Source organism: Oncorhynchus gorbuscha, linkage group LG14 (genome assembly GCF_021184085.1).
Source record: "Oncorhynchus gorbuscha isolate QuinsamMale2020 ecotype Even-year linkage group LG14, OgorEven_v1.0, whole genome shotgun sequence".
In the NCBI taxonomy this organism is placed as follows: Eukaryota; Metazoa; Chordata; class Actinopteri; order Salmoniformes; family Salmonidae; genus Oncorhynchus; species Oncorhynchus gorbuscha.
The window spans coordinates 32,725,835-32,751,845 of NC_060186.1; the positions used below are offsets into that span (position 1 = coordinate 32,725,835).

The 26,011-nt window shown below is 40.8% G+C and overlaps 1 protein-coding gene across 1 annotated transcript; it reads right to left on the reverse strand.

Moving 5' to 3' along the window:
• Positions 1-3,630: 3,630 nt before the first annotated feature.
• LOC123994807 (choline-phosphate cytidylyltransferase A-like) lies at positions 3,631-25,888 on the reverse strand. Its single transcript, XM_046297808.1, has 9 exons — positions 25,566-25,888; positions 24,819-24,948; positions 21,725-21,821; positions 17,187-17,303; positions 12,588-12,739; positions 11,128-11,206; positions 10,675-10,817; positions 7,873-8,061; positions 3,631-5,825 (listed from the first exon to the last, which is right to left on the reverse strand). Exons 2-9 carry the CDS (start codon positions 24,939-24,941, stop codon positions 5,628-5,630), a joined length of 1,098 nt encoding a protein of 365 aa, XP_046153764.1. The 5' UTR covers positions 24,942-24,948; positions 25,566-25,888; the 3' UTR covers positions 3,631-5,627.
• Between the last annotated feature and the right edge of the window lie 123 nt (positions 25,889-26,011).

The window sequence follows — 26,011 nt, forward strand, 5'->3', positions numbered from 1 at the left end:
TTTTCTCTCCAAAACTCTTGAACGTGCCGTCCTTGGTCAGCTCTCCCGCTATCTCTCTCAGAATGACCTTCTTGATCCAAATCAGTCAGGTTTCAAGACTAGTCATTCAACTGAGACTGCTCTTCTCTGTATCACGGAGGCGCTCCTCACCGCTAAAGCTAACTCTCTCTCCTCTGCTCTCATCCTTCTAGACCTATCGGCTGCCTTCGATACTGTGAACCATCAGATCCTCCTCTTCACCCTCTCCGAGTTGGGCATCTCCGGCGCAGCCCACGCTTGGATTGCGTCCTACCTGACAGGTCGCTCCTACCAGGTGGCGTGGCGAGAATCTGTCTCCTCACCACGCGCTCTCACCACTGGTGTCCCCCAGGGCTCTGTTCTAGGCCCTCTCCTATTCTCGCTATACACCAAGTCACTTGGCTCTGTCATAACCTCACATGGTCTCTCCTATCATTGCTATGCAGACGACACACAATTAATCTTCTCCTTTCCCCCTTCTGATGACCAGGTGGCGAATCGCATCTCTGCATGTCTGGCAGACATATCAGTGTGGATGACGGATCACCACCTCAAGCTGAACTTCGGCAAGACGGAGCTGCTCTTCCTCCCGGGGAAGGACTGCCCGTTCCATGATCTCGCCATCACGGTTGACAACTCCATTGTGTCCTCCTCCCAGAGCGCTAAGAACCTTGGCGTGATCCTGGACAACACCCTGTCGTTCTCAACTAACATCAAGGCGGTGGCCCGTTCCTGTAGGTTCATGCTCTACAACATCCGCAGAGTACGACCCTGCCTCACACAGGAAGCGGCGCAGGTCCTAATCCAGGCACTTGTCATCTCCCGTCTGGATTACTGCAACTCGCTGTTGGCTGGGCTCCCTGCCTGTGCCATTAAACCCCTACAACTCATCCAGAACGCCGCAGCCCGTCTAGTGTTCAACCTTCCCAAGTTCTCTCACGTCACCCCGCTCCTCCGCTCTCTCCACTGGCTTCCAGTTGAAGCTCGCATCCGCTACAAGACCATGGTGCTTGCCTACGGAGCTGTGAGGGGAACGGCATCTCAGTACCTCCAGGCTCTGATCAGGCCCTACACCCAAATAAGGGCACTGCGTTCATCCACCTCTGGCCTGCTCGCCTCCCTACCACTGAGGAAGTACAGTTCCCGCTCAGCCCAGTCAAAACTGTTCGCTGCCCTGGCTCCCCAATGGTGGAACAAACTCCCTCACGACGCCAGGACAGCGGAGTCAATCACCACCTTCCGGAGACACCTGAAACCCCACCTCTTTAAGGAATACCTAGGATAGGATAAAGTAATCCTTCTCACCCCCCCCCTTAAAATATTTAGATGCACTATTGTAAAGTGGCTGTTCCACTGGATGTCATAAGGTGAATGCACCAATTTGTAAGTCGCTCTGGATAAGAGCGTCTGCTAAATGACTTAAATGTAAAATGTAAATGTAAATGTAAATAGTGCTGTAACGTGGATCTTCAGCACTAGATCAGGACACATGTTAGAACTGGGTAAAAACAGGGTTTCAGAGACATTGACCATCTTGGCAAATCACTCCAGTGCAGCATTGGTCTTATTTTGGGTTATTGTCCTGGCGAAATGTCAACGTCTTATCCAGTGTCAGGTGTTCAACAGACTGAATATGTTTTACGTGTCCTTTGCAACATTTTGCTTTTGACCCTTCTAGTATTTGAGTGACTGAAATGTTGATCTTTCTCCCCCATCCGAACCAAGAAACTATTCTACAATCACCATGGTCACCTTCGTCTGGGTGATGTGATAAATCATTCACAGCTTAATTATTAACTTGACCATGCTTAAAGGACCCTCCCCTAATCTGTACCTACCTACAAATGTATTAATGACATGTTCTGAAAGCTCCGGGGTAGCTTTGAGGTTAACTCTTTGCTTGAAATCCATTAACTGAAGGACCTTACAAAGATGCGTATTTATTCTGAAATAAATACGTATTTATATTGTAAATGAATATTGTTGCACACGGAGATGCCACAGCAAAGGGGGTGGATACGTATGCATTCAAGCAGAAGTTAATTTTAGAACAGTCTAGATTTTGTCTCACTTAAAATGTGGTGTCGGATGTGCAGATCAGTGAAAAATGCCAATGTTATTCATTTTATATTTAAGGCAACATGTAAAAACTGTGCAATTGAAGTGAGTACTATTGCCTGTTTTTCTACCATGTTAAATTGTTTGGTATATATTTTCCCTCCTGTGTAACAAGGAATGGTTGCCAGAACTGTATATGCACCACCACCACTTTAGAAATATGCAACAACACATTGCCAAACATAAAATCACTTAAATATACAGTGGTCTACTTCAAAATTGAGTATTTTTCTTTGTACATATTTATTTTAGTCCGGTTATAACTGATAGTAGTCAACAGGTTGACAGTTCATGACAAGACAGACATTTCCTTTGCCGATTAAAGGGCAGAGAAACAATGAGGACATTTAAAAACGGGAGGATATTGTGTTGGCCCTCATAAGCCTGCCACTGGAATGCATACATTTGTGACCAGCAAAAACACAAATGTAAGCAGTAACCAGCTGCTTTTACACACACACAACGCATTCAGAAAGTATTCAGACCCCTTGACTTTTTCCACTTTGTTACGTTAGTCTTATTCTAAAATAGTTTTTACTCAATTTGCAAATAATTATCAATTGTTTGGACATGATTTGGAAAGGCACACACCTGTCTATATAAAAGGTCCCACAGTTGTCAGAGGAAAAACCAAGGCATGAGGTCAAAATAATTGTCTGTAGAGCTCCGAGACAGGATTGTGTCGAGGCACAGATCTGGGGAAGGGTACCAAAAAAATGTCTGTAGCATTAAAAGTCCCCTCCATCATTCTTAAATGGAAGACGTTTGAAACCACCAAGACTGTTCCTAGAGCTGGACGCCCGGCCAAACTGAGCAATCGGGGGAGAAGGGCCTTGGTCTGGGAGGTGAACAACAACCAGGTGGTCACTCTGACAGAGCTCCAGAGTTCCTCTGTGAAGATGGGAGAACCTTCCAGAAGGACAACCATATCTGCAGCCAGACGGAAGCCACTCCTCAGTAAAAGGCACGACAGCCTAAAGGACTCTGTGGTCTGATGAAACCAAGATTGAACTCTTTGGTCTGAATACCAAGCGTCATGTCTGGAGGAAACCTGACACCTTCCCTACGGTGAAGCATGGTGGTGGCAGCGTCATGCTGTGGGGATGTTTTTCAGTGGGAGGGACTAAGTCAGGATCGAGGGAAAGATGAACAGAGCAAAGTACAGAGAGATCCTTGAAGAAAACCTGCTCCAGAGTGCTCAGGACCTCAGACTGCGGCGAAGGTTCACCCTCACAACAGGACAACGACCCTAAGCACACAGCTACGACAACGCAGGAAAGGCCCAGCCAGGCCCAGACTTGAACCCCATCAAACATCTCTGGAGAGACCGGAAAATAGCTATGCAGCAACGCTCCCCATCCAACCTGACAGAGCTTAAGAGGATTTGCAGAGAAAGAAATACAGGTGTGCCAAGCTTGTGCGTCATACTCAAGAAGACTCAAGGCTGTAATCGTTGCCAAATGTGCTTCAACAAAGCACTGAGTAAAGGGTCTGAATACTTATGTAAATGTGATAATGCAGATTTTTTTATAAACATGCAAAAATTTAATTATGGGGTATTGTGTATAGATTGATGAGGGGAAAAAACTATTTGATCCATTTTAGAATAAGGCTGTAATGTAACAAAATGTAGAAATAGTCAAGTGGTCTGAATACTTTCCAAATGCACTGTACAAAGCCTGGATTGCGGATGCCATATATTGGCCATTGAGAGGCCTTGAAGCCACCGCCCGGCAATATTGGCACTCCCCAGTAGGAGCAGTCCTCCCAATAGGAATGAATGGAATTCTACAGTATTTCAATTGAACACAACACAGGCAGACCAATTCTGATCTTTTTTCACATCAGATCTTTTTCAGAGATAATCTGATTGGTAAACATATCAGAATCGGGCTGAGCTGCCCGTGTAAACGCAGAATAATATTTCACATACTATTGTATAAGTGCCTAAAGTTGCTTGCTTCAGAGAATACAATTCACAATATAACGATTTGAATTACCACAGACTCTGGCTAAGCTTAAACATGAATTCTATTGAAAAAAAAACATGTCTGGGAGGAATGCCACAATGCAGCTCTGATTACACATAGCATCAGCACTCTGGAAAAAAAATCTAATAAATCACCCTCCCAAAACAATTATTTGGAATCTTTTGGCATAAAGTTGTGGAGATGCACAATGCATTTGGAATTACTGATTAGTGGAATTACTATTTTCTACAAGAAGAAAAATCAGCAGAAGGTTTTTCCAGGAGGTGTACAAAAATGACATATATACAAGATTAAAGTACATACAGTAGATCTCCTTTAACACAAACCAACACACTTTGTACATATTAAATAGAAGTAAATGACAAAATACAAGGATAAACAACTCAACTTGGTGACTAATCAGGTGACCAATGTAGTCAAAAGTCCTCGATCAACCTAGTTACAGAGTCGGGAGATTATTAAGCAGAATGGAGTATGGTCAAGTTTCCCCTGATCTTGGGTCAGTTTAGCATTTTCTCCACTAATGGGAGGTGTATTGGGGGAGGAAGCTGATCCTAGATCTGTTCCTAGTGAAACTTCACTCCTGAGCAAGTGGAACAGCCTTAGGCCACCTGTAGGTCTACTGGCCTAGTTCACATCAGGTTGTACAACGCATTTGATACAACAGGTATTTGTTATGCATTTGTCTGCACACAAATATTTACCCGACCACTCTGGAGACACCAAACAACAATATTTTAAACGTTTCCGTTAAAAACAATATCCATTGCATCACAACTGTCGAGTCCAATGCATTGTACATCAGTTGTACAACCTCCGTGTGTCCTAGGCCTAAAAGGACTGAATAGGTGTATCCAACACAGTGCAAATGCCACCCAGCCAGAAAGCAAAAGCTATCCCATCCTTTCAGATCTACAGGAGTGCCTAGGCCCTAAGTATTCGGAATTCTGCACAAGGCTTTCTTTCTACCAAAGTGGTCTTTTTCAATTTTCTCTGGCACTACTATGGATTTAGCATGGCAAATGCAATTCAGTGTGTGTCGAAAGAACATGCAAGTCATTTGTGAGCGAATGAGTGTCCCATCACTCACGCCCGTATTGGCTGACACCTTCCCATGCTCATTAATTCATTTTATACATCATAAATGAAACATTAAAAAATCTATTTTGTGTATAACAACACTGTGACCCCAAAGAACAGCCGTTTTACAGAAAGTTATGGTTAAACTTCCTGTGCTATTGTGTCGTGGTTTCCTTTAAACATGACAAAGGCCTAACTGACACTAGAGGCCTGGTAAAGATAACCAGTAATGTGAGCGGGATAGGAAAAAAACGCAACATGGCATCCTAATTCAAGAACATGTGAATTATCAATTCCTTGTGAGCACTTGGGCTGGGGTCAATTCCATTTCAATTCAATCAATTGACTGAAATGGTATTTACCCTAACCCTGACCTGCACCATCTCAGCCACAGGGAGAGAAAGGAATGGAAGGAGGCTCCTAATCGTCATCCTCGCTTATGCGGTCTGCTCCACTGAGGTGGTGGGGCGAAGAGGGAGAGGAGGTCTTGGTGAAGAAGGGCAGACGGAAGGAGGGCGGCGGAGAGGGTGAGCGCTCTCTGGTCGGGCTGCTGTTGGGGCTCTGCCTGGGGCTTATGGCTTGCAGCATCCGCCCCTTCCCCTCCTTTAGCATGTGCTTCTATAGAGGGAGAAGAGAATAAATGAAAGAGAAAGATATTGAAAGACAGATCCTGCATCCCAATATAGGCTACACAAGGGTGTTTCCATCATATTTCTTATTCTACCAGTCATTTATTTTCAAATACATTGTTGTGTCTCTAGTATGGTTAAAATAGATGACCTAACGTTGAATTATTTGATTAAATTAATCAGACAATAACTAACTCATTAGGAATCCGGGGCACCACGGAAGTATTCGTTTATATAGAGCAGCTATTTCCCGAATCCACTCTTAAAGATCTAAAGATGTTTTATATCAATAGCAGTCAATCATTAATTATTCTACCTTCTATCAGTCTCATCTGAACATCGTAAAATTATTGGTTATCTGCACGAACCCTAGCATAAATTATAAATCAGCTATAAACAAATTGACTTAATTATTTATTTACTAACTAAATAATCACAGAAATAAATAAAACAGTAGATATTGGTTACTAACAATGATGGAAAAGTCTCTAGTGGGCTAAGCCAATATGACAGCTTGGTAGACTGAGAAAGAGCTGGAAAGAAACGGATTCATTACACAGTCTATAATTATATTAATTGAAGTGCTAATCCTTTGCACATGAACGGCCAGTCATTCGAGAATAATTGCAATGTATATATATTTACGCCCGTACGTCGTTGTTGTCTTCTCTGTTGAAATCCTCAATCGTCCTGTAGGGTTCATCAGAGTCTCTGGTTTCATTTCATTTCACTTTCATTGAAGTTAGTCTTTCCTGGTTGTAGGTGGTTGGAATGGATACTTCAAAGTACCATTCAGAAATGTTCTAATAGAATAGATACATTGGCGGTTGTCTGTATTCTCATCCTAGGTTTACATCATTTCTAGCTGTAATTTCTAAATCTTACGTTTAAGATTTGCTCTTATTCTGTAGGGATCAATAGTCTCAGAGTTTAACCATTTCTAGCCATGTAGCCAATGATCCACGTGGTATAGTCTTGTCCTTTGGTAGAGTTGTAGTTTAAATCACTTCACACACCAGCGTCACCCGGCATGTTTTGGGTCTCATAGATTCAACCATTTGCAACCTAAGCTTACTGGTTTGTGTGGTCTGGTGTGAATTTAATCAGGAGTGGTTTTTATACGTTTCAGTTGAAAAGGGTGGTTCCATGACGCCTAATGTAATGTCTGGGCTCACGGGGGTGTGGCCACTGACTAGTTAATCTTGATATGAAAATACATGCTCTCATTTAGAAGGTCAACATCACTTTACATCTTTAATCACATATATTTCACAAGATTTAGATGTAAACCTGACAGCTGGGAAATGTACACTAAGAGATACAGTTGTGTGTTCCCTGTCCTTCATGAGATCCCCAAATGAAACACTCAACATAAGTGTCCACAGATCATTCCCACATTCTCAAATGTAGAAAGAATGTTTAATTCTCCCATTTTGAGGATTTAGGAGTTTGGCCAAGTGAAGTCCATTGTTCTCTTTCTGTGCTCTCACCCTCTCTTTCTGCATGACCAGGTGGATAACAATACCTGGGTTTAGGAGAGAGAGTGAGGGTGGGGGCACGATCCACACCCAAAACGGGCTATGTCATGACAACATGAAGAAAAGTGAACCCATGCACACTTCGGGAGAAAGGATAGTGTCAAAAAGGATAGACAATTTGAAACAACAACCCAAAGCAACTGACAGAGGAGCTTCACTGAGCTAGCTTGATGCAGAACAGTGGCTAGATCGGATTGGTGTTGGACAAAACAAAGCAATTAGCCTAACCTACTTTCCTGGGTAGAATGGGACCCCTAGCTGCTCCTCAATAGGGAGGCAGGAAATTTTGCTGACCAGGAAACACGTGGGGCCCTAGTAACACGGTCAAGAAAAACTCCTGGATCATGACCCACACCCTGACATTCTCAAAGGCTCTGTTCCAAGTGTCACCATATTCCCTACACTGTGTGCTACTATGGAGCCTTACGGGTCCTGGTCAAAAGTAGTGTATTACATAGGGAATAGGGTGCCATTTAGGACGCATGTAGTGACACTCACCAGTGCTCCCTCTGGGCCAAACATTTGAAGGAAGTTGGCGATGAACTCTCGGGACTTCTCTTCCCACTTCTGGATCAGGTCGATGCTCTTTGTCTCTACCTTCTGCACAAACTCTTTGGATCGCTCCTCCACATCCTTCACCCTCTTCTTCACTTTGTCCACACGCTCCTGCAGGTGGTACTTCTTCTCCTGGACGGATAGGGGGCAATGTTGAGACGCACACCAAGATCCGTAACCACAAAGTTGATCTAGGATCAGGTCCCCACCTGTCCATGTGATCTTATTCATTATGATCTAAAAGGCTAAACTGATCGTGCTTATTCTGAGGCCCTGTTTGAATACTTAATAAATGCCTCCTTCCTTCATTCCTCCCTTTCTTTGAGGTAACAAATGTTATAAGGTGAGTGAGGTACACTACAGATCAATGGTAAATCACAAAGAAAGGAATGAAAGCGGATGCATTTTTAGAGTATACGAACAAGGCCATAGACTAACTTTATTCAAAAGGAATGCCAGAGGTAAAATGAGGCTTTCCTGTAGAAAAACATGTATTGTTATAGTCCTGTAGATACAGTTGAAGTCAGAAGTTCAAACACTTAGGTTGTCATTAAAGTCATTAAAACTCGTTTTTCAACCACCTCACAAATTTCTTGTTAACAAACTATAGTTTTGGCAAGTCTGTTAGAACATCTACTTTGACCATGACCGGTAATTTTTCCAACAATTGTTTACAGACATATTATATCACTTATAATTCACTGTATCACAATTCCAGTGGGTCAGAAGTTTATATACACTAAGTTGACTGAGCCTTTAAAAAGCTTGGAAAATTCCAGAAAATGATGTCATGGCTTTAGAAACTTCTGATAGGCTAATTGACATAATTTGAGTCAATTGGAGGTGTACCTGTGGATGTATTTCAAGGCCTACCTTCAGACCTAAGAATTTTTTTTTTTAGACCTCCACAAGTCCAGTTCATCCTTGGGAGCAATTTCCAAACCCCTGAAGGTACCACATTCATCTGTACAAACAATAGTACGCTATTATAAACACCATGGGATCAAGCAGCCGTCATACCGCTCAGGAAGGAGACGCGCGCGGTCTGTCTCCTAGAGATGAACGTACTTTAGTGTGAAAAGTGAAAATCAATCCCAGAACAACAGCAAAGGACCTTGTGAAGATGCTGGAGGAAACAGGTACAAAAGTATCTATATCCACAGTAAAACAAGTCCTATATCATATAACCTGAAAGGCTGCTCAGCAAGGAAGAAGCCACTGCTACAAAACCACCATAAAAAAGCCAGACTACGGTTTGCAACTGCACATGGGGACAAAGATCTTACTTTTTGGAGAAATGTCCTCTGGTCTGATGAAACAAAAATAGAACTGTTTGGCCATTATGACCATCGTTATGTTTGGAGGAAAAAGGGGGAGGCTTGCAAGCCAAAGAACACCATCCCAACCGTGAAGCACGGGTGTGGCAGCATCATGTTCACAAAATAGATGGCTTCATATGAGGCAGGAAAACTATGTGGACATATTGAAGCAACATCTCAAGACATCAGTCAGGAAGTTAAAGCTTGGTCGCAAATTGGTCTTCCAAATGGACAATGGCCCCAAGCATACTTCCAAAGGACAACTAAGTCAAGGTATTGGAGTGGCCATCACAAAGCCCTGACCTCAATCCCATATACAATTTGTGGGCAGAACTGAAAAAGCGTGTGCGAGCAAGGAGGCCTACAAACCTGACTCAGTTACACCGGCTCTGTCAGGAGGAATGGGCCAAATTCACCTAATTTATTGTGGGAAGCTTGTGGAAGGCTACCCAAAACGTTTGACCCAAGTTAAGCAATTTAAAGGCAATGCTACCAAATACTAATTGAGTGTACGTAAACTTCGACCCCCTGGGAATGTGATCAAAGAAATAAAAGCTGAAATATATCATTCTCTACTTTTATTTTGACATTTCACATTCTTAAAATAAAGTGGTGATCCTAACTGACCTAAGACAGGGCATTTTTACTAGGATTAAATGTCAGGAATTGTGAAAAACTGAGTTTAAATGTATTTGGCTAAGGTGTATGTAAACTTCTGACTTCAACTGTACATTTATGGCCACAAAATGTACTGTTTAGTGAAACAATGTTATTTTTGGCCTGAAATATCAAACTTAGACTGACAAGGAAGAAGGGGTCATGGTGATTACGATCACTTTATTTATCCAACTGTACACAAGGTCCAACGGATTTGACGTCTGCTTGATCCCAACCCCTCCAAAAGTCACAAACAAGGTTGGAGCTGGGGGCTGCTATACTATGTCAGCCGTGGAACAGTTGTTGTGGAGAGTAAGTCAATTTGTAAGTCGCTCTGGATAAGAGCGTCTGCTAAATGACTTAAATGTAAATGTTAAGTGCCTTGCTCAAGGGCACAACGCCAGGAAATGGCATCTAATATTTGATTTCAGCAACCCTCCGCTCACTTCCCGCCAGACCAGGGATTTGGAACTGGCAACCCTCTGGTTTCTGGCTCACCTTTCTAACAGCAAGTTCCATTATAAGTACAGTTGAAGTAAACTTGCAGTTTCATGTACTGCAAATTAAAAATAAATAGAACTAAAGTCAAAGTCTGTGTTTTTCTACACTTTTTTTTAGAATGCAAGCTTCAGTGGGACATTTTTTCTTTCAAAAGAAAAGTTGGAAAGACATTAACACATGAACAAACCATTGGGATATCCATTTCTATGGTCTAAAATGTATACATCCTTGAAGTTGACTACATTGCTAGAAAAGGTGAATAACTCACATTGATGAAGCTGACATTGAGCTCTTTGGCAGTGTAGCCTCTCTGCAGGTTTCTGCGTGCGTACACGTCGTAGTCGCGGACAATACGGGTGATGATGTCAGAAGTAGAGATGCCTTCTGTCCGCTGTGTGGGTGCGAACATGCCTGAAGGTGAAGGGAGAAGTCAGCTAAAACCAATGCAGCAAAGCCACACCGGCATCAATGTCAGCCGCTGCCCAGAAGCAGCCCCTAACCTAGCCCCTGCACACCCGTGGCACTTTCAACATACAAGGAATTGATAGGTATAAGAAATATGTCAGTTGCTCCACTTAGCCTTCTGATAGGCTTAGTAGAACATTCACCATATTGCTTACACCTATCTGATGCTTTCAACTGCAAGTTCCTAGGGGCTGTTTCTGGACTGGGCCTAAGTCTTGCCGGTGCAGCGTTTACTAAATGTTGCGACTATACCCACCTGCCGCCTTGATGTGCTTGTAAACATCGTCACTTCCTGCAGAAGAATATGGGTAATCGTCATGGGCGACAAAGTCAATCTGTCAAATGTAAGACAAACAAAATGTTAGCAGAACTGATGACAGTGACAGATGGCCAACACACCTCCTGGAGAACTACCGTGCATTCAGAAAGTATTCACACCCTTGGACTTTTCACATGTTGTTGTGTTAAAGCCTGAATTTAAAATATACTTCTTACAAATGAATTTAAAATGAAAAGCTGAAATGTCTTGAGTCAATTAGCCTAAATAAGCTTAACAAGTCACATAAGTTAGTTACAGGGATTTCACCATGAGGCCAATGGTGACTTTAAAACAGAGTTTAATGGCTGTGATAAGTTTTCTCCTGAGGATGGATCAACATGGTACTGTAGTTATTACTCCACAATACTAACCTAAATGACAAGAGTGAAAAAAGAAGGACGCCTGTACAGAATAAAATCTTGTTTGCAATAAGGCACTAAAACATTAACTTTACGTCCTGAATAGAAAACATTATGTTTAGGGCAAATCACCGAGTACCACTCTTCATATTTTCAAGTATGGCAAGGACTAGGGAGTTTTTTTATGCTAAAAAGAAACGGAATAGAGCTAGGGACAGGCTAGAGGAAAACCTGGTTCACTTCCAACAGCCACTGGGAGATAAATTGTACTTTCAGCAGGACAATAACCAAAAACAGAAATATACACTGGAGTTGCTTAACAATATGACATTGAATGTTCCTGAGTGGCCTAGTTACAATTTGGACTTAAAATTGACTTGAACATATATGGCAAGACTTAAATGGCTGTCTAGCAGTTAACAACAACCAACTTGACAGAGCTTGAAGAATTATAAAAGAATAACGTACAAACACTGTACAATCCAGATGTGTAAAGCACTTAGAGACTTACAGCTGTAATCGCTGCCGAAGGTATTGACTTAAGGGAGTGAATACTTATGTAAATTTGATTTTATTAGCAAAAATGTCAACAAAAATGGTGTTTTAACTTTATCATTATGGGGCATTGTATGAAATGGGTGAGATTAAAAAAATAATAATAATAAGTCAAGGGGTATGAACGAATACAATTCAAAATGGATTAAAAAAAAAAATCAATTATCTCATCTATTTCAACAATACCCCATGATGACAAAGTGAAAACAGGATTTTGGGACATTTTTGCAAATTCTTCCTGAAGGCACTGTACTGGTGTGCAGGCTTTCACTAAAGTCCTTCTCGAAGACACAGGATTATAGGACCTCCTTGTTTAGCTGAATCAGCTGTTTTCGAGTAAGTCTGTATCAAAAGCCTTCATACCCAATAGCTCTAGTAGTTTTAGCCATCCCTAATACAGAGTGCAAAAATCTTGTGAAAAGTTATATTCTTCGGTGCAGACTGAGTGCAAGCGAGTCCTGTCCTCCGACATTTCTCACTCACCCTGTGGTCAGCCAGGAACTCCGGCGTGAGCGTCCATGGTGCGTTCCGTACGATCTCATCAACGTAGCGACAATGACTGACGGTATCGTAGCGTTCGTCCTCGTTCATTACGGTGAAGCCCTTTAAGTTGTGTGTCAGGTCATCACTGCATACTGAGGAAAGGGAGGTCACAGGGACTATGCTCATTAGATCTGATCGGTCAGTAAGAGAAGGATTATATAATCCATGAGCCAGATCCCCAATTTTGGGCCATTGTGATTTTGTTGAAGGTAGGGCTGCTGCGGTGACTGTATTACCGCCACACCGGAGGTCACGAGTCATGAAGGCAGTCAAATTCCACGTGACCTTTTAGTCACAGTAACTAGGCTTCTCCAAACTCTGATGCTGCTGATGGTCATTAGTAGTCTACCAAACGTGCTAGCCGCCTGGTACTCAGCACTCATGAGTGCCCATGAGCTCATGTTGCGCAACATTTCTATAGGCTATGCGTGAGAATACAGAGTTTTGATGGACTCTAATAAAAAGAGGATCCCATCAGCTTTCTACAGGCCAGGCCTACACAACATTATTTATCAGCTTTCCTAATATTAAGAACAATGACAGGAACATAGCCCACCCGGCTGGTATGAAAGTCAACCATGGGAAAAGCATCCTCTATTCACTATTTAAGTGCATAGATGACAGGTATTTTCCTCCCCTGCCCCTGTTGATACAGGTGCATGATAATGGTCCCATTCTAAATCTAAACTAATTTCACACGTATATGAATTAGTATATGTAAACACAAGATCTAATTAAGAATAGTCTGATGGGTCACCATATTAGCCTATCCCTTCTGAAGGATGTATTATCACTTGTGAATGGTGCCCAGCTTGTGCATTAAGGCACGAAACGGAGCACACCTTTTTCCTTTAGACTTTTTCAAATCATAGTCGCAAAACCTCATGTATCCTAGTCCATATGTTTTGATAAGGTTTGTATCACAACTAAATAACAAAATTACTTAAAATGAAGCACATTAATCCGCTTTATAACCAGTGTAGCGACTAACTGGCATACATAGGCTGTGTGTAAGTTTCAAGTTTGGGAAAGATTTTCACCATAAAAATTCACCTTTATAATAAAGCATTAGACGCATAATAACATTTGCAATCACTTTAGAGAACATCGGTTTCCTGCTAATTGATTGCATTTTGGAATATTTGCGCGTATAGCCTAACGCAGTGTGTGCTTTGCTGCACTTATAATGTTAAAGCTAAATGATTAGGCTATCAGCCTCATTGCTTTTAAAAGTTTTTTTTTATGTGAGTGGTTGTATTAATTTGGGATCAATCACATCCCACAACTATCCCAGACTATGTTTGGAATATATATTTATTGCACAGAAGGACAAGTTGACCAATAGAATAGGTCAACTTTTGTACTGTGGGGATGTTAGATTGACTGACATAGGCTAGTGCTTTTCCTGTTCGTTAGTCCTACTTATCCTGTTGGCAGATGAAAAGTAGGTTAATAGTGGACAGTTCTAACATCTTCAATATGCACCTCGGAATTCGTTAAGGGTGTCTGTCATTCACTTGTAGCCTAATTCTTAGCTGAAATGCCTGTTAGAAGGACCCGATCACATGACGGGCATTGGCTACATCTGAAAGAGCCATGTGGGTGAGAGGTGCTTTATAGCACGGCAGCCGGGAATTAAAATGATTATATTCAGCCCAAGGGTACAACTGACACATGGGAGATGCTGCTGGGAAATTCAAGGTCTGGTGAGAATATTATCAAGTTCTTGTCAAATTGTGAATGAGAGATTGATGATGTATGTGCAGCTTACAACTTTTTTCTAAATCATCATTAGAGTCCCATCATGGAACCTTTTTGAGAAAATATCCGATTTTATTAATCTAAGGTCAATTGTATTCTTCTGACTATAAAATCATAAAAAAATAATGCCACAGAATTCTAAGAAATCTTGTCTGCTAAATGAACTAGTGTAGCCCACAGCTATATTGCATTGCCATTTCAGCACCTAACATAAGGACAACTCAGAGTATGCCATTCTGTTCTGCACGACAAAATAGACTACATATTCTTCATATCATGTTTCTTTAGACCCGTCTAAAATAAATACATGTGTAATACCCTTGGTAGAACCAAGTATTGAGTTTATTTGTTATAATTAATTGATAATGTACAAGTGACTAGGTTGGTTTACTTTTAAGTTTTGATGAATAAGGTCGCATGCTAAGCTGTGGCCAATGGGAGTTGACCTGGTTAACGCGGGGGGAAAAAAGGAGGGAGAGACATTGAGAAAAGGATGGACATTACATTACGACCGTTAGTGAAGAAAAATGATAAAAGATCACGCTAAATAGAACAAAACCCATACCTACTGAGTTTGGAAGGGAAATACCGCACAAGTACTGTTGCCCTCTTATATTTTTCACTGAAATTGTCCCCATCATCCCATCTGAATGTTTGTTTTATCTTGTTCATTTTAAAGATGATACCTTGTTCTATCTAAACCATATCTATTGTGTTATATTCTCCTACATTCAATTCACATTTACACAAACTTCAGAGTGTTTTCTGTCAAATGGTACCAATAATATGCATACCCTTGGTTCTGTGCCTAAGCTACAGGCTGTTAGATTTGGGAAGGTCTTCAGGCGGAAATTGCACAAAGTAGGGGGTAGCTGTAAGAGGTTAAAAGTTCACTTGTGGAATTTCTTTCCTTCTAAATGCATTTTAGCCAATCAGTTGTGATAAGGTACGGTTGGTATACAGAAGATAGCCCTATTTGATAAAAGACCAAGTCCATACTATGGCAAGAAGTCCATCATTACTTTAAGCAAGCCAAAATTTCAATAACTTTGAATGTTTCTTCAAGTGCAGTCGCAAAAACCATCAAGCGCTATGATGAAACTGGCTCTCATAAGGACTGCCACAGGAAAGGAAGACCCAGAGTTACCTCTGCTGCAGAGGATAAGCTCATTAGAGTTACCAGACTCAGAAATTGCAGCCCAAATAAATGCTTCAGAGTTCACGTAACAGACACATCTCAACATCAACTGTTGAGAGGAGACTGCGTGAATCAGGCCTTCATGGTTGAATTGCTGCAAAGAAACCACTACGAAAGGACACCAATAATAAGAAGAGACCTGCTTGGGCCAAGAAACACGAGCAATGAACTCCAGGCTGTGTAAGGGCTATTTGACCAAGGAGAAGAGTGATGCGGAGTGCTGCATCAGATGACCTAGCCTCCACAATAACCCAACCTCAACCCAATTGAGATGGTTTGGAATGAGTTGGACTGCAGAGTGAAGGAGCCAACAAGTGCTCAGCATATGTGGAAACCCCTTCAATACCATTAGAAAAGCATTCCTCATGAAGCTGGTTGAGAGAATGCCAAGCGTGTGCAAAGCTGTCATCAAGGCAAAGGGTGGCTACTTTGAAGAAACTAAAATATAAAATAGTTTCTCTGTGGAGATGGGAGTAGTTTCCAGAAGGACAACCATCTCTGAAGCACTCCACCAAAAAGTCAATAGGACTGAATACTTCCCGAATTCATTGTGTCATGGATGTTTAGTAAAGTTTTGTACACTCAGTGTATATCTGGCACACCTAGCTTATGTGTCTGTGTATTTTACATCACTATGAAAAATGTTGGGCATACTACAATTACATTTCATACAGTCATGCAAAATTGTCCAATAAGACTCCATTGAGTTCCTTGGTGGCCATAGTGGCTTCTGTGAGGTTAATGCGTGAATTCTGTGATGCCACATCTACAAATATGTTTTAAACCCTGTTCTAGCTTTGTGTGTGCAATTTGGTGCCTCTATTACCAAAGTTACAATTCAAAAACATGTCCCAATACATGTATTTCTATGGCTAAGATGCCACCATTCTAATACCAATGGCACAATATGGGTGATATGGTATTTTTAAACAATAGATGTAGCTTTGCTTTCAAAGTTGGTTATATTTTATATCATTTGAAGTAGAATTTCATGACCTTTTAGAAGCACTTGTCAAACATACATTTTAAGCTATCAGGGTGTTTCTTTATAAAGCCATTTATACATGTAATTCTGATATGTCCCCTAGAGGACAACGGTCAAAATTCTATTGAAATGAACATTCCGAGAATTAGTCTGATGGATTGCTGTGAATCGAAGCTTTCCAATTATATATGATTTAAGAGTATAAGTGAGCAATACCTTGTATACTGACATTGTATGTCAAAGGGTAAAATCCCTATGGGAAAAATTAATGGGATGGAGGGATGAATGAAATAAGTTAACAAATTTTGCACTGTTATCACAAATTTTCCAACTAGGGACAGACCTTCAAAAAAAATCACGATGAGACATCATTGACCCAAGAGAGCCTGGCTCATGGATTAATAGGGCCATGTGACCTGACCAGTAAAAACTCTGGGTACCGTAGTTTAACTATGGCATTCATCAATTTAGTGTGACTGACCAGAATGTATAGGAGTGAGGATAACTTGGCAAAAGTGACATTCAGAGATGCCTTTGCCCCTTCTGGTCATGAAGAGGTCAAGAGAGAAAACATACAGTACTTATCAACCCTGACCTCCGACAATTAGATGGGTGTTTGGGAAGAGCCCCTTGGCTTGCATCAGTGCTCGGGCGTGGCCGGAATGGAACATGTCAAAGATTCCATCTGCATACACCCGCACTGGACGCTCTTCTGAAAGAGCGAAATGGGGAGTGTGAGGGTGTGAGAGTGAAAAAAGGGAGAAAAAAACAGAGAGAGATGGAATGTTAACACCAGGGTCGTGTTCACTAGGCACAAGACAGTAGTAAACGGTCCTTCTTTAGGACGGTCCAAAACCTCCATAGGACGTACTTCCATGACAGAACTTTTCATTGTGGAGAGTTTTGAAACATTCTGCTACAGTGTACTCAAATGAACACAACACAGAAGTGCAAAACTTTAGCTGGTGCCAGGGGGAGCTCTGATATTTCTCTAAATATGAGTACGAGTCATAATACCCATAAAACCTATCGGTCAAACAAGGAAATGGCTCCAATCATTTTTCCACTATTCATTTTTCCCATAGGAAATTTTAGAAACACTTACAATAAGGACTGTGTTTCATGTAGGCTTACCCTGGAGTGACGTTTTGATAACCGTGTAAATCTTCCTAGAACAAGGTGACTTTTATCAATATATTTGCCTGTATTTACCCTCCAAAAATTAAATTATAATTAGCTGCTAATGTGGCTATCATAAATAACTACAAATGTCAAGATGATCTGGACTAGACTGACGAATCGGGGCACAGGTAAGAATCTCTGGATCTAACGAGACCTACATTTTGTAAAGGATAAATTGGATACATTTCTTTAAATTGACAATTCTGTGAACTGTCTGTGCAAATTTTTTATTGAAACAATACCTGTTAGCATATGTGACAGCTAGAGATGACGTGCACGAGTTTGCAGGGATTTGTAGTCTTGCATGATGTCTACTTTGATGCTAATTAACATTTTCAAATCTGAGTAAATTTGTATTTATTATGGAGCCCCATTAGCTGCTACTCTTCCTGGGGTCCAGCTAAATGAAGGCAGTTGTATAAAACATTACAATACATTTCACAACACATTAAGTGTGTGCCCTCAGGCCACTACTCTAATACCACATATCTACAACAACAAAAATCCATGATTACGTGTGTGTATCGTGCGTAAGTTATTGTATGTGTATGCATGTGTCTACGCCTGTTTGTGTTGCTTCACTGTCCCATAAGGTGTATTTTGAAATAAAATGTTACTGCTTGCATGAGTTACTTAATGTGGAATAGAGTTGTAGTCATGTAGTCATGGCTCTATGTAGTACTGTGTGCCTCCCATAGTCTGTTCTGGACTTGGGTACTGTGAAGAGACCTCTGGTGGCACGTCGTGTGGGGTATGCATTTGTGTCCGAGCCAGGGCTGTGGCGGTCACGAAATTTCGTCAGCCGGTGATTGTCAAGCAAATAACTGTCGGTCTCACGATAATTGACCGTTAATTAATATGAACACATTTAGCAACGCCTGGCTTCCACACACAGCCTTCAAGCCATTTAGAAAAGTCTAATGAATCCATGTAATATAGTCTACACCTTCACAATAAATCCATTATTTTAGACAGGTCTAAAGAAGCATAATAAGAAGAAAATGTAGTCTATTTCAGAACAACAGAATAGCATACTCAGAGTTGTCCCTTTGTTGGGTCCTGATCTGACTATGCCATATGGCTGTGGGCTACACTAGTTCATTTAGCAGATAAGGTTTGCTTATTATTCCATGGCATTATTTCATAGTATGTAAAATAAAATTGAACAAAGCTGAATAAAATAGATATTTCTCCAAAACGTTGAGGGAATATTCTGTGTTGAGGGTTTAAGAAAGAAACAGGTACTCCTATATGCTTAATTAATTTAGATTTATTAATGTAACTTTAATAGTTCTACACATTTTGGGCTATACGTTTTGATTTTGAATACATTGTAAGGCTACATGAGACTAATGATGTTTTTTTTTTTTTAAGTTGCTTGAAAAGGCATGAGCTCTGCTTTGTTTTTTTTTGCGCAGGCTGTACATACTCCAATAGTCTCTCACTGACAATTTGCCAAGCACTTGATAATGCCTCATATTTTACAGCGACATCCCCTGGTGGCCATAATGCCAACAGATCAGAATGTTTAAAATGTTGATAAACTATTAGGCTATTTCTTCACATAAGTGCAGCAATGCAGTAGGCTATAAGCGTGAATGTTCCATTAACGGGAAAACACCATTCTCAAAAGTGTCCGCAAATGCAATTATGCATGTAATGCTTTTATTATAAAGGTGCATTTTTATGAAGAAAATTATCTTCCCCAAACTTGGAACTTACGCACTACTTATAGATGCCAGTTAGGCTCTACACCCCTTGTAAAGTGGATTAATGTGCTAATTTTAAGAAGTTATTTGGCCACTTTATATACAAAATATGTAGGCATATAGGCTCGGCTACATGAGGTGTGCGACTATGATTAGAAAAAGTGGCAAAAAAAGGCAATGTATCTGGGCATTATATCTGGGCATTATACTGGGCATTATTCACAAGTGATAATATACAACTCACACGTGATAAGCTAATATTGTCACCCATCAGTCTATTCTTGATTTAATCTGGTCTTTACATATACTAAATAATGTGTGACCTTTGTTTTGATTTGGAATGGACCATTACCATACACCTGTATCGAAAACAGGGGCAGCAGGAAAAAAATACATGCACACCTACGCACTAAAATAGCGAATGGAGGATGCTTTCCTCTGCTAGCCAGGTAGGCTATACTCCTGTTGTAAAGATAAACAATGTGCTTAATATTAATAATATTAGGAGAGTAGAGAAATAAATATAGTAGGCCTAGCCTATAGAAAACTGATGGGATCCTCTTTTTATTAGCGGCCATCACTCTGTTTTCTCCTGCAATTGCATAGCCTATAGAAATGTTGCGCAAAATGAGCTCATGGGCTCTCATGAAGTGTTTGATTAGATTTAAAATACATTTGCATTGATGTCAGAGTGATTAGAGGGACAATCGAGTGCTGAGTACCAGGCAGTTAGAAAGTTTGGTAGACTACTAATGAACAGCAACAGAGCTTGGAGTAGCCCAATTACTGTGACTAAAAGGTTATGTGGAATTTGACTGCCTTCATGACCGTGGGTATGGCGGTAATACGGTTACCGCAACAGCCCTAGTCCAAGCTGTGTTCCAATAGTTCAAACATACAGCTCGGTGCATTCAACATGTCAATACCTCTCACAAATACAAGTAGTGATGAAGTCAATCTCTCCTCCACTTTGATCCAGGAGAGAATTGACATACATATTATTAATATTAGCTCTCTGTGTACATCAAAGGGCCAGCCCTGCTGCCCTGTTATGAGCCAATTGCAATTGCAATTGCAGTCCCTCTTTGTGGCACCTGACCACACGACTGAACAGTAGTCCAGGTGCAACAAAACTAGGGCCTGTAGGAACTGCCTTGTTGATATGCCTGTTAAGAATGCAGAGTAGCGCTTTATGGACAGACAGTTTTTACAATCCATGGTTAGTCACCTCAACTTGCTCAATTTCCACATTATTCTTGACAAGATTTAGTTGAAGTTTAGGGTTTAGTGAATGATTTGTCCCAAAAACAATACTTTTTGAAATATTTAGGAGTAACTTATTCCTTGCCACCCATTCTGAAACTGCAACTGTTGCAGTCATTTCAGTCACTGTACTAGCTGACATGTATAATGTTGAGTCATCCTCATACATAGACAAACAGGCTTTCCTCAAAGCCAGTGGCATGTCATTAGTAAATATTGAAAAAAAGCAAGAGGCCTAGACAGCTGCCCTGGGGAATTCCTGATTCTACCTGGATTATGTTGAGGCTTCCATTAAAGAACACCCTCTGATCTGATAGACAGGTAACTCTTTATAATAATATAGCAGGGGGTGTAAAGCCATAACACATACGTTATTCCAGCAGCAGACTATGATAGATAATGTCAAAAGCCGCACTAATGTGTAACCACGACAAATCTTTTTAGCATCAATTTCTCTCAGCCAATCAGTAATTTGTGTAAATGTCCTTCCCTATAAGCGTGCTTTGTTTACTGTAAAATAGCATTGTATCTGGTCAAACATCATTTTTCCCCAAAAGTTTATTAAGGGTTGGTAACAGGCTGATTGGTTGACTATTTGAGCCAGTTAAGGGGGCTTTACTATTCTTAGGAAGCGGAATGACTTGCTTCCCTCCAGGCCTGAGGTCACACATTTTCTAGTACTGCCACTCCAATTTGCTATGGCAAATAGGAGTGGCAATATCGTCAAATATTTGGATAAAAAGTAACTTTGTCCAAGAGAGATTTACATAGTGTTGAATATGTCACGCCAGGGTAAGCCTATATGAAACACAATACTTATTTGAAGTGTTTCTAAAATTTCCAATGGGGAAAACGGTGGAACCATTTCCCCGTTTGACCGCTAGGTTTTATGGGTATTATGACACCACTCAGGTGCTTTGTGAACCTAGTTTAGCTGTGGTGAGCTAGAAAAATGGAGGGATGAGTGAGAGAAACTTACGTGGGGTGCCCTGGCATGCCTCCTCCATACTGACACGCACGTACGGAGCGGTAACTGGTTCTAGCTGGTCAGCAAATGGGGCTGGATCCGTCAGACCCTATAAACACACACACAAACAGTATGACAATGTGCTTGGGTGACAGTCTTCACCCAATCACTTCCTTAAGTCCCATTCACATCAACCATAAGCACTCTGTTATGTTATGCATGATGTCATTCACTTGAACGGGGAATGTCCAAAAATATGCTTTTTCTGTTAAGCAAATTCTACTTTATGACTGTTGCCTCCAGTTTTTAGTTTATTGTGATTTGTTTTTTATTATAATTATTAGGTGCAGAGGTCGTTAACTACAGTTTATACAACGGGTGGGTCTAATCCTGGATGCTGATTGGTTAAAACTGAATTCCGGACGGTGTCTATTCCACAAGTTACCACTGGCTAAATCTACGACGTTAAAATGTTCTGTTCCATCTGACTGCGCAATCCACTTTCTCATCAGCCCAGCCAGGCAATTCATAAACTTGATCCACTATAAAAAGCATCAAGACATTATCAACCATTTCATTGAGACTGGCATTTGATTTAACAGTGGAGATTTGTATAAACCTTGGTTGTCTGTCTCTCCGACACCTGCAACATTATTTCAATTTTGAAATTCGATCTCCAGCGGTCCCATAGTAATGAATGTGTCAGTAGTTAGGACGAGACAGACACCTTTTCTCAGCCAGTCAAAATCATGAATCAGCTGGCATCCATATTTATGGATATATACAGTACCAACCAAAACAGTACCACACCTACTCATTCCATTTTTTATATTTTTTATTTGTTAAGTTTTTTATTTGATTTTCTAAACAATTGTCTACATTGTAGAATAATAGTGAAGACATCAAGCTATGAAATAACACATATGGGATCATGTAGAACAAATATTTGAGATACTTAAAATTATTCTTGCATTGATGACAGCTTGGCACACTCTTGGAATTCTCTCAACCAGCTTCATGAGGTAGTCACCTGGAATGCAATTCCATGAACAGGTGTGCCTTGTAAAATTTCTGGTATTTATGTTCTGCTTGATGCGTTTGAGCCAATCAGTTGTGTTGTGACAAGATAGGGGTGGTATTCAGAATATAGCTATATACCTATTTGGTTAAAAAAAACTTGCCCATATTATGGCAACAACAGCTCAAATAAGCAAAGAGAAATGACAGTCCATCAATACTTCAAGCCATGAAGGTCTGTCAAATTTCAAGAACTTTGAACGTTTCTTCAAGAGCAGTCACAAAAACCACAAAAACCATCAAGCGCTATGATGAAACTGGCTCTCAGAGTTACCTCTGCTGAGGACAATTTCATTAGTTACCAGCTTCAGAAATCGGCAATTAACTGCACCTCAGATTGCAGCCCAAATAAATGCTTCACAGAGTTCAAGTAAAATACACATCTCAACTTTTCAGAAGAGACTGCATGAATCAGGCCTTCATGGTCGAATTGCTGAGAAGAAACCACTACTAAAGGACAAATAATAAAAAGAGACTTGCTTGGTTCAAGAAACACAAGCAATGGACATTAGACAGGTGGAAATCGGTCCTTTGGTCTGAGTCCAAATTTGAGCTTTCTGGTTCCAACCGTCGTCTTGGAGACGCAGAGTAGGTGAAATGATGATCTCTGCATGTGTGGTTCCCAACGTGAAGCATGAAGGAAGAGGTTTGATGGTGTGGGGGTGCTTTGCTGGTGACACTGTCAGAGATTTATTTACAACTCAAGGCACACAACCAGCATGGCTACCACAGCATTCTGCAGCGATACGCCATCCCATCTAGTTTGCGCTGTGTGTGACTATCATTTGTTTTTCAACAGGACAATGCCCCAAAAGGCTGTGTAAGGGCTATTTGACCAAGGAGAAGAGTGATGGAGTGCTGCATCAGATGACCTGGCCTCCACAATCACCTGACCTCAACCCAATTGAGATGGTTTGGGATGAGTTGGACCGCAGAGTGAAAGAAAAGCGGGCCAACAAGTGCTCAGCATATGTGGGAACTCCTTCAAGACTGTTGGAAAAGCATTCAAGGTGAAGCTGGTTGAGAGAATGCTAAGAGTGTGCAAAGCTGTCATCAAGCTAAAGGGTTGCTACTTTGAAGAATCTAAAACATATTTTGATTTGGTTAACACTGTTTTGCTTAATACATGATTCCATATCTATTATTTCATAGTGTTGATGTCTTCACTATTATTCTACAATGTAGAAAAAATTAAATAATAATAATAATAAAGAAAAACCCTTTAATCAGTAGGTGTGTCCAAAATTTTGATTGGTACTGTATATAAATAAATGTCAATAGAAAACAGGTAAAATTAAACTAAATGCAGCTAGTTTGCTGTCTTTCCAGCTTCAGTTTGAAGTGATTGTGCTAGCTGTGTTGTTGGCTAGCTCCTCTGAAATGTGGATAGAGATATGGATAGAGAATCAATTATTTTTCTGAAAAAGCTGTGCTCTGGCTTTTAATTTTAACCACTGGATGTGGCTGTTAAGCACGTTTACAATATTTTTTTCTTTACAACTTTCACAAAAATGTGAGCTAACATTTAGATCATTTTTTATAGAGGAGATCTAGTTTATAAATTGCTTGGCTGGGCTGATGAGACAGTGGATTGCGCAGTCAGATGGAACAGAACAAAATTGATATTTTAAGGTAATAGATTTAAAAGGTGGTAACTTGCGGAATATACACCGGCTGGAATGCGGTTTTAACCAATCAGCATTGTACCCACCCGTTGTATAAAATGAATTATAAACGGGGTGTTTGAGCCCTGAATGCTGATTGGTATATGAGACCATATACCACGGGTGTGAGGAAACATTTCTTTGTACTGCTCTAATTACGTTGGTAACCAGTTTATAATAGCAATAAGGCACCTCGGGGGTTTGTGGTATATGGCCAACATACCACGGCTAAGGGGTGTATCCGGGCACTCCGCGTTGTGTCGTGCGTAAGAACAGCCCATAGCTGCGATATATTGGTTCTATACCACAATCCCTGAGGTGCCTTATTGCTTAAATAGGTCGTGATGTAAACGGGCGTCACTCACCACTGTGGATCGTCGGACCTTGACGGCCTGCTCTCCCTCCATCTCTCCATTGATTTCATCCCTCCTCCTCTTTCTTGATGTTTTCGCAGGCAGTCGGTGACAACTGTGTGCTTCTGCTTCCATGGTCGCACTTCGATATGGATAGAGAATCAATTATTTTTCTGAAAAAGCTGTGCTCTGGCTTTTAATCTTAAACACTGGATGTGGCTGTTAAGCACGTTTACAATATTTTTTTCTTTACAACTTTCACAATTAGCTACAACTTCTTGATGCCAATTGGTGATTTCACCAGATACGCATTTACTGTAGCCCTTACTGTATACAAAGGATCGAGAAGAGGGTCGAGATTTCTAGGCCGTGGAAATTGTATTTTATACTAGGCAGTCACAACCATTGCTGACTCAATACCAATACAATAAGCATAACATAAAACGTCAATGGACTAATCTATCCGGGGACAACTCCCAAACTGGCAAAAATGCAATCACGCGGGTGAGATTGACACTGGTGATTCTCTGACGTGACAGACAGGAAGAAATGATGAGATATATCAACATCTAGCTAGCTAACGTTAGCTGCCCAAGAGTCAATGATTAGTTTTAGCTACGATTTCAGCTCCACACTTTCTCAAAAAGGTTGTGAAATTGGGCCATTTTTCTTATTTCGGCAATGGAAAATGCCTACTGCTGGCTGGCTCAAACAACTGTTAGCTAACTTAGCTAGGTAGCCTAAGCGTTAGCTACAAACCTGTCTGTGTAAACGCAAGCTCGTCTCGCTTATTAACGTTAGTTCTCTTCCGGGTTTGATGTCCAAGCCCGCAAAGTTTCCATCGAAAGTGTAAATGTGTGGTTCTGATTAAGTTGCTTTCCAAGACAAGAGTACCAGACAACAATCGACTGATACAAAGTTTGATTGACAGCTTGTCGGAACTACAACGCTACAGTAGGAAATGACATAACTCATCAGTGAACCATGCACGTGTCATACAAAGGATACTATATGCAACAAAACAATTCTAAAGACGTTTCATTTCCCATCATAACTCATCAAGCTTAGTTAGCTAATTAAGTAGTTGCCTAGTTAATTACAATACAACCAGGGCAAAGTGGTTTTGCAATCTCTCTTATAGTTGTATGCTTATGTTCCTTTTCATACAACATTTGAAGTGCATGAACCACTAAAATGTTATTGGG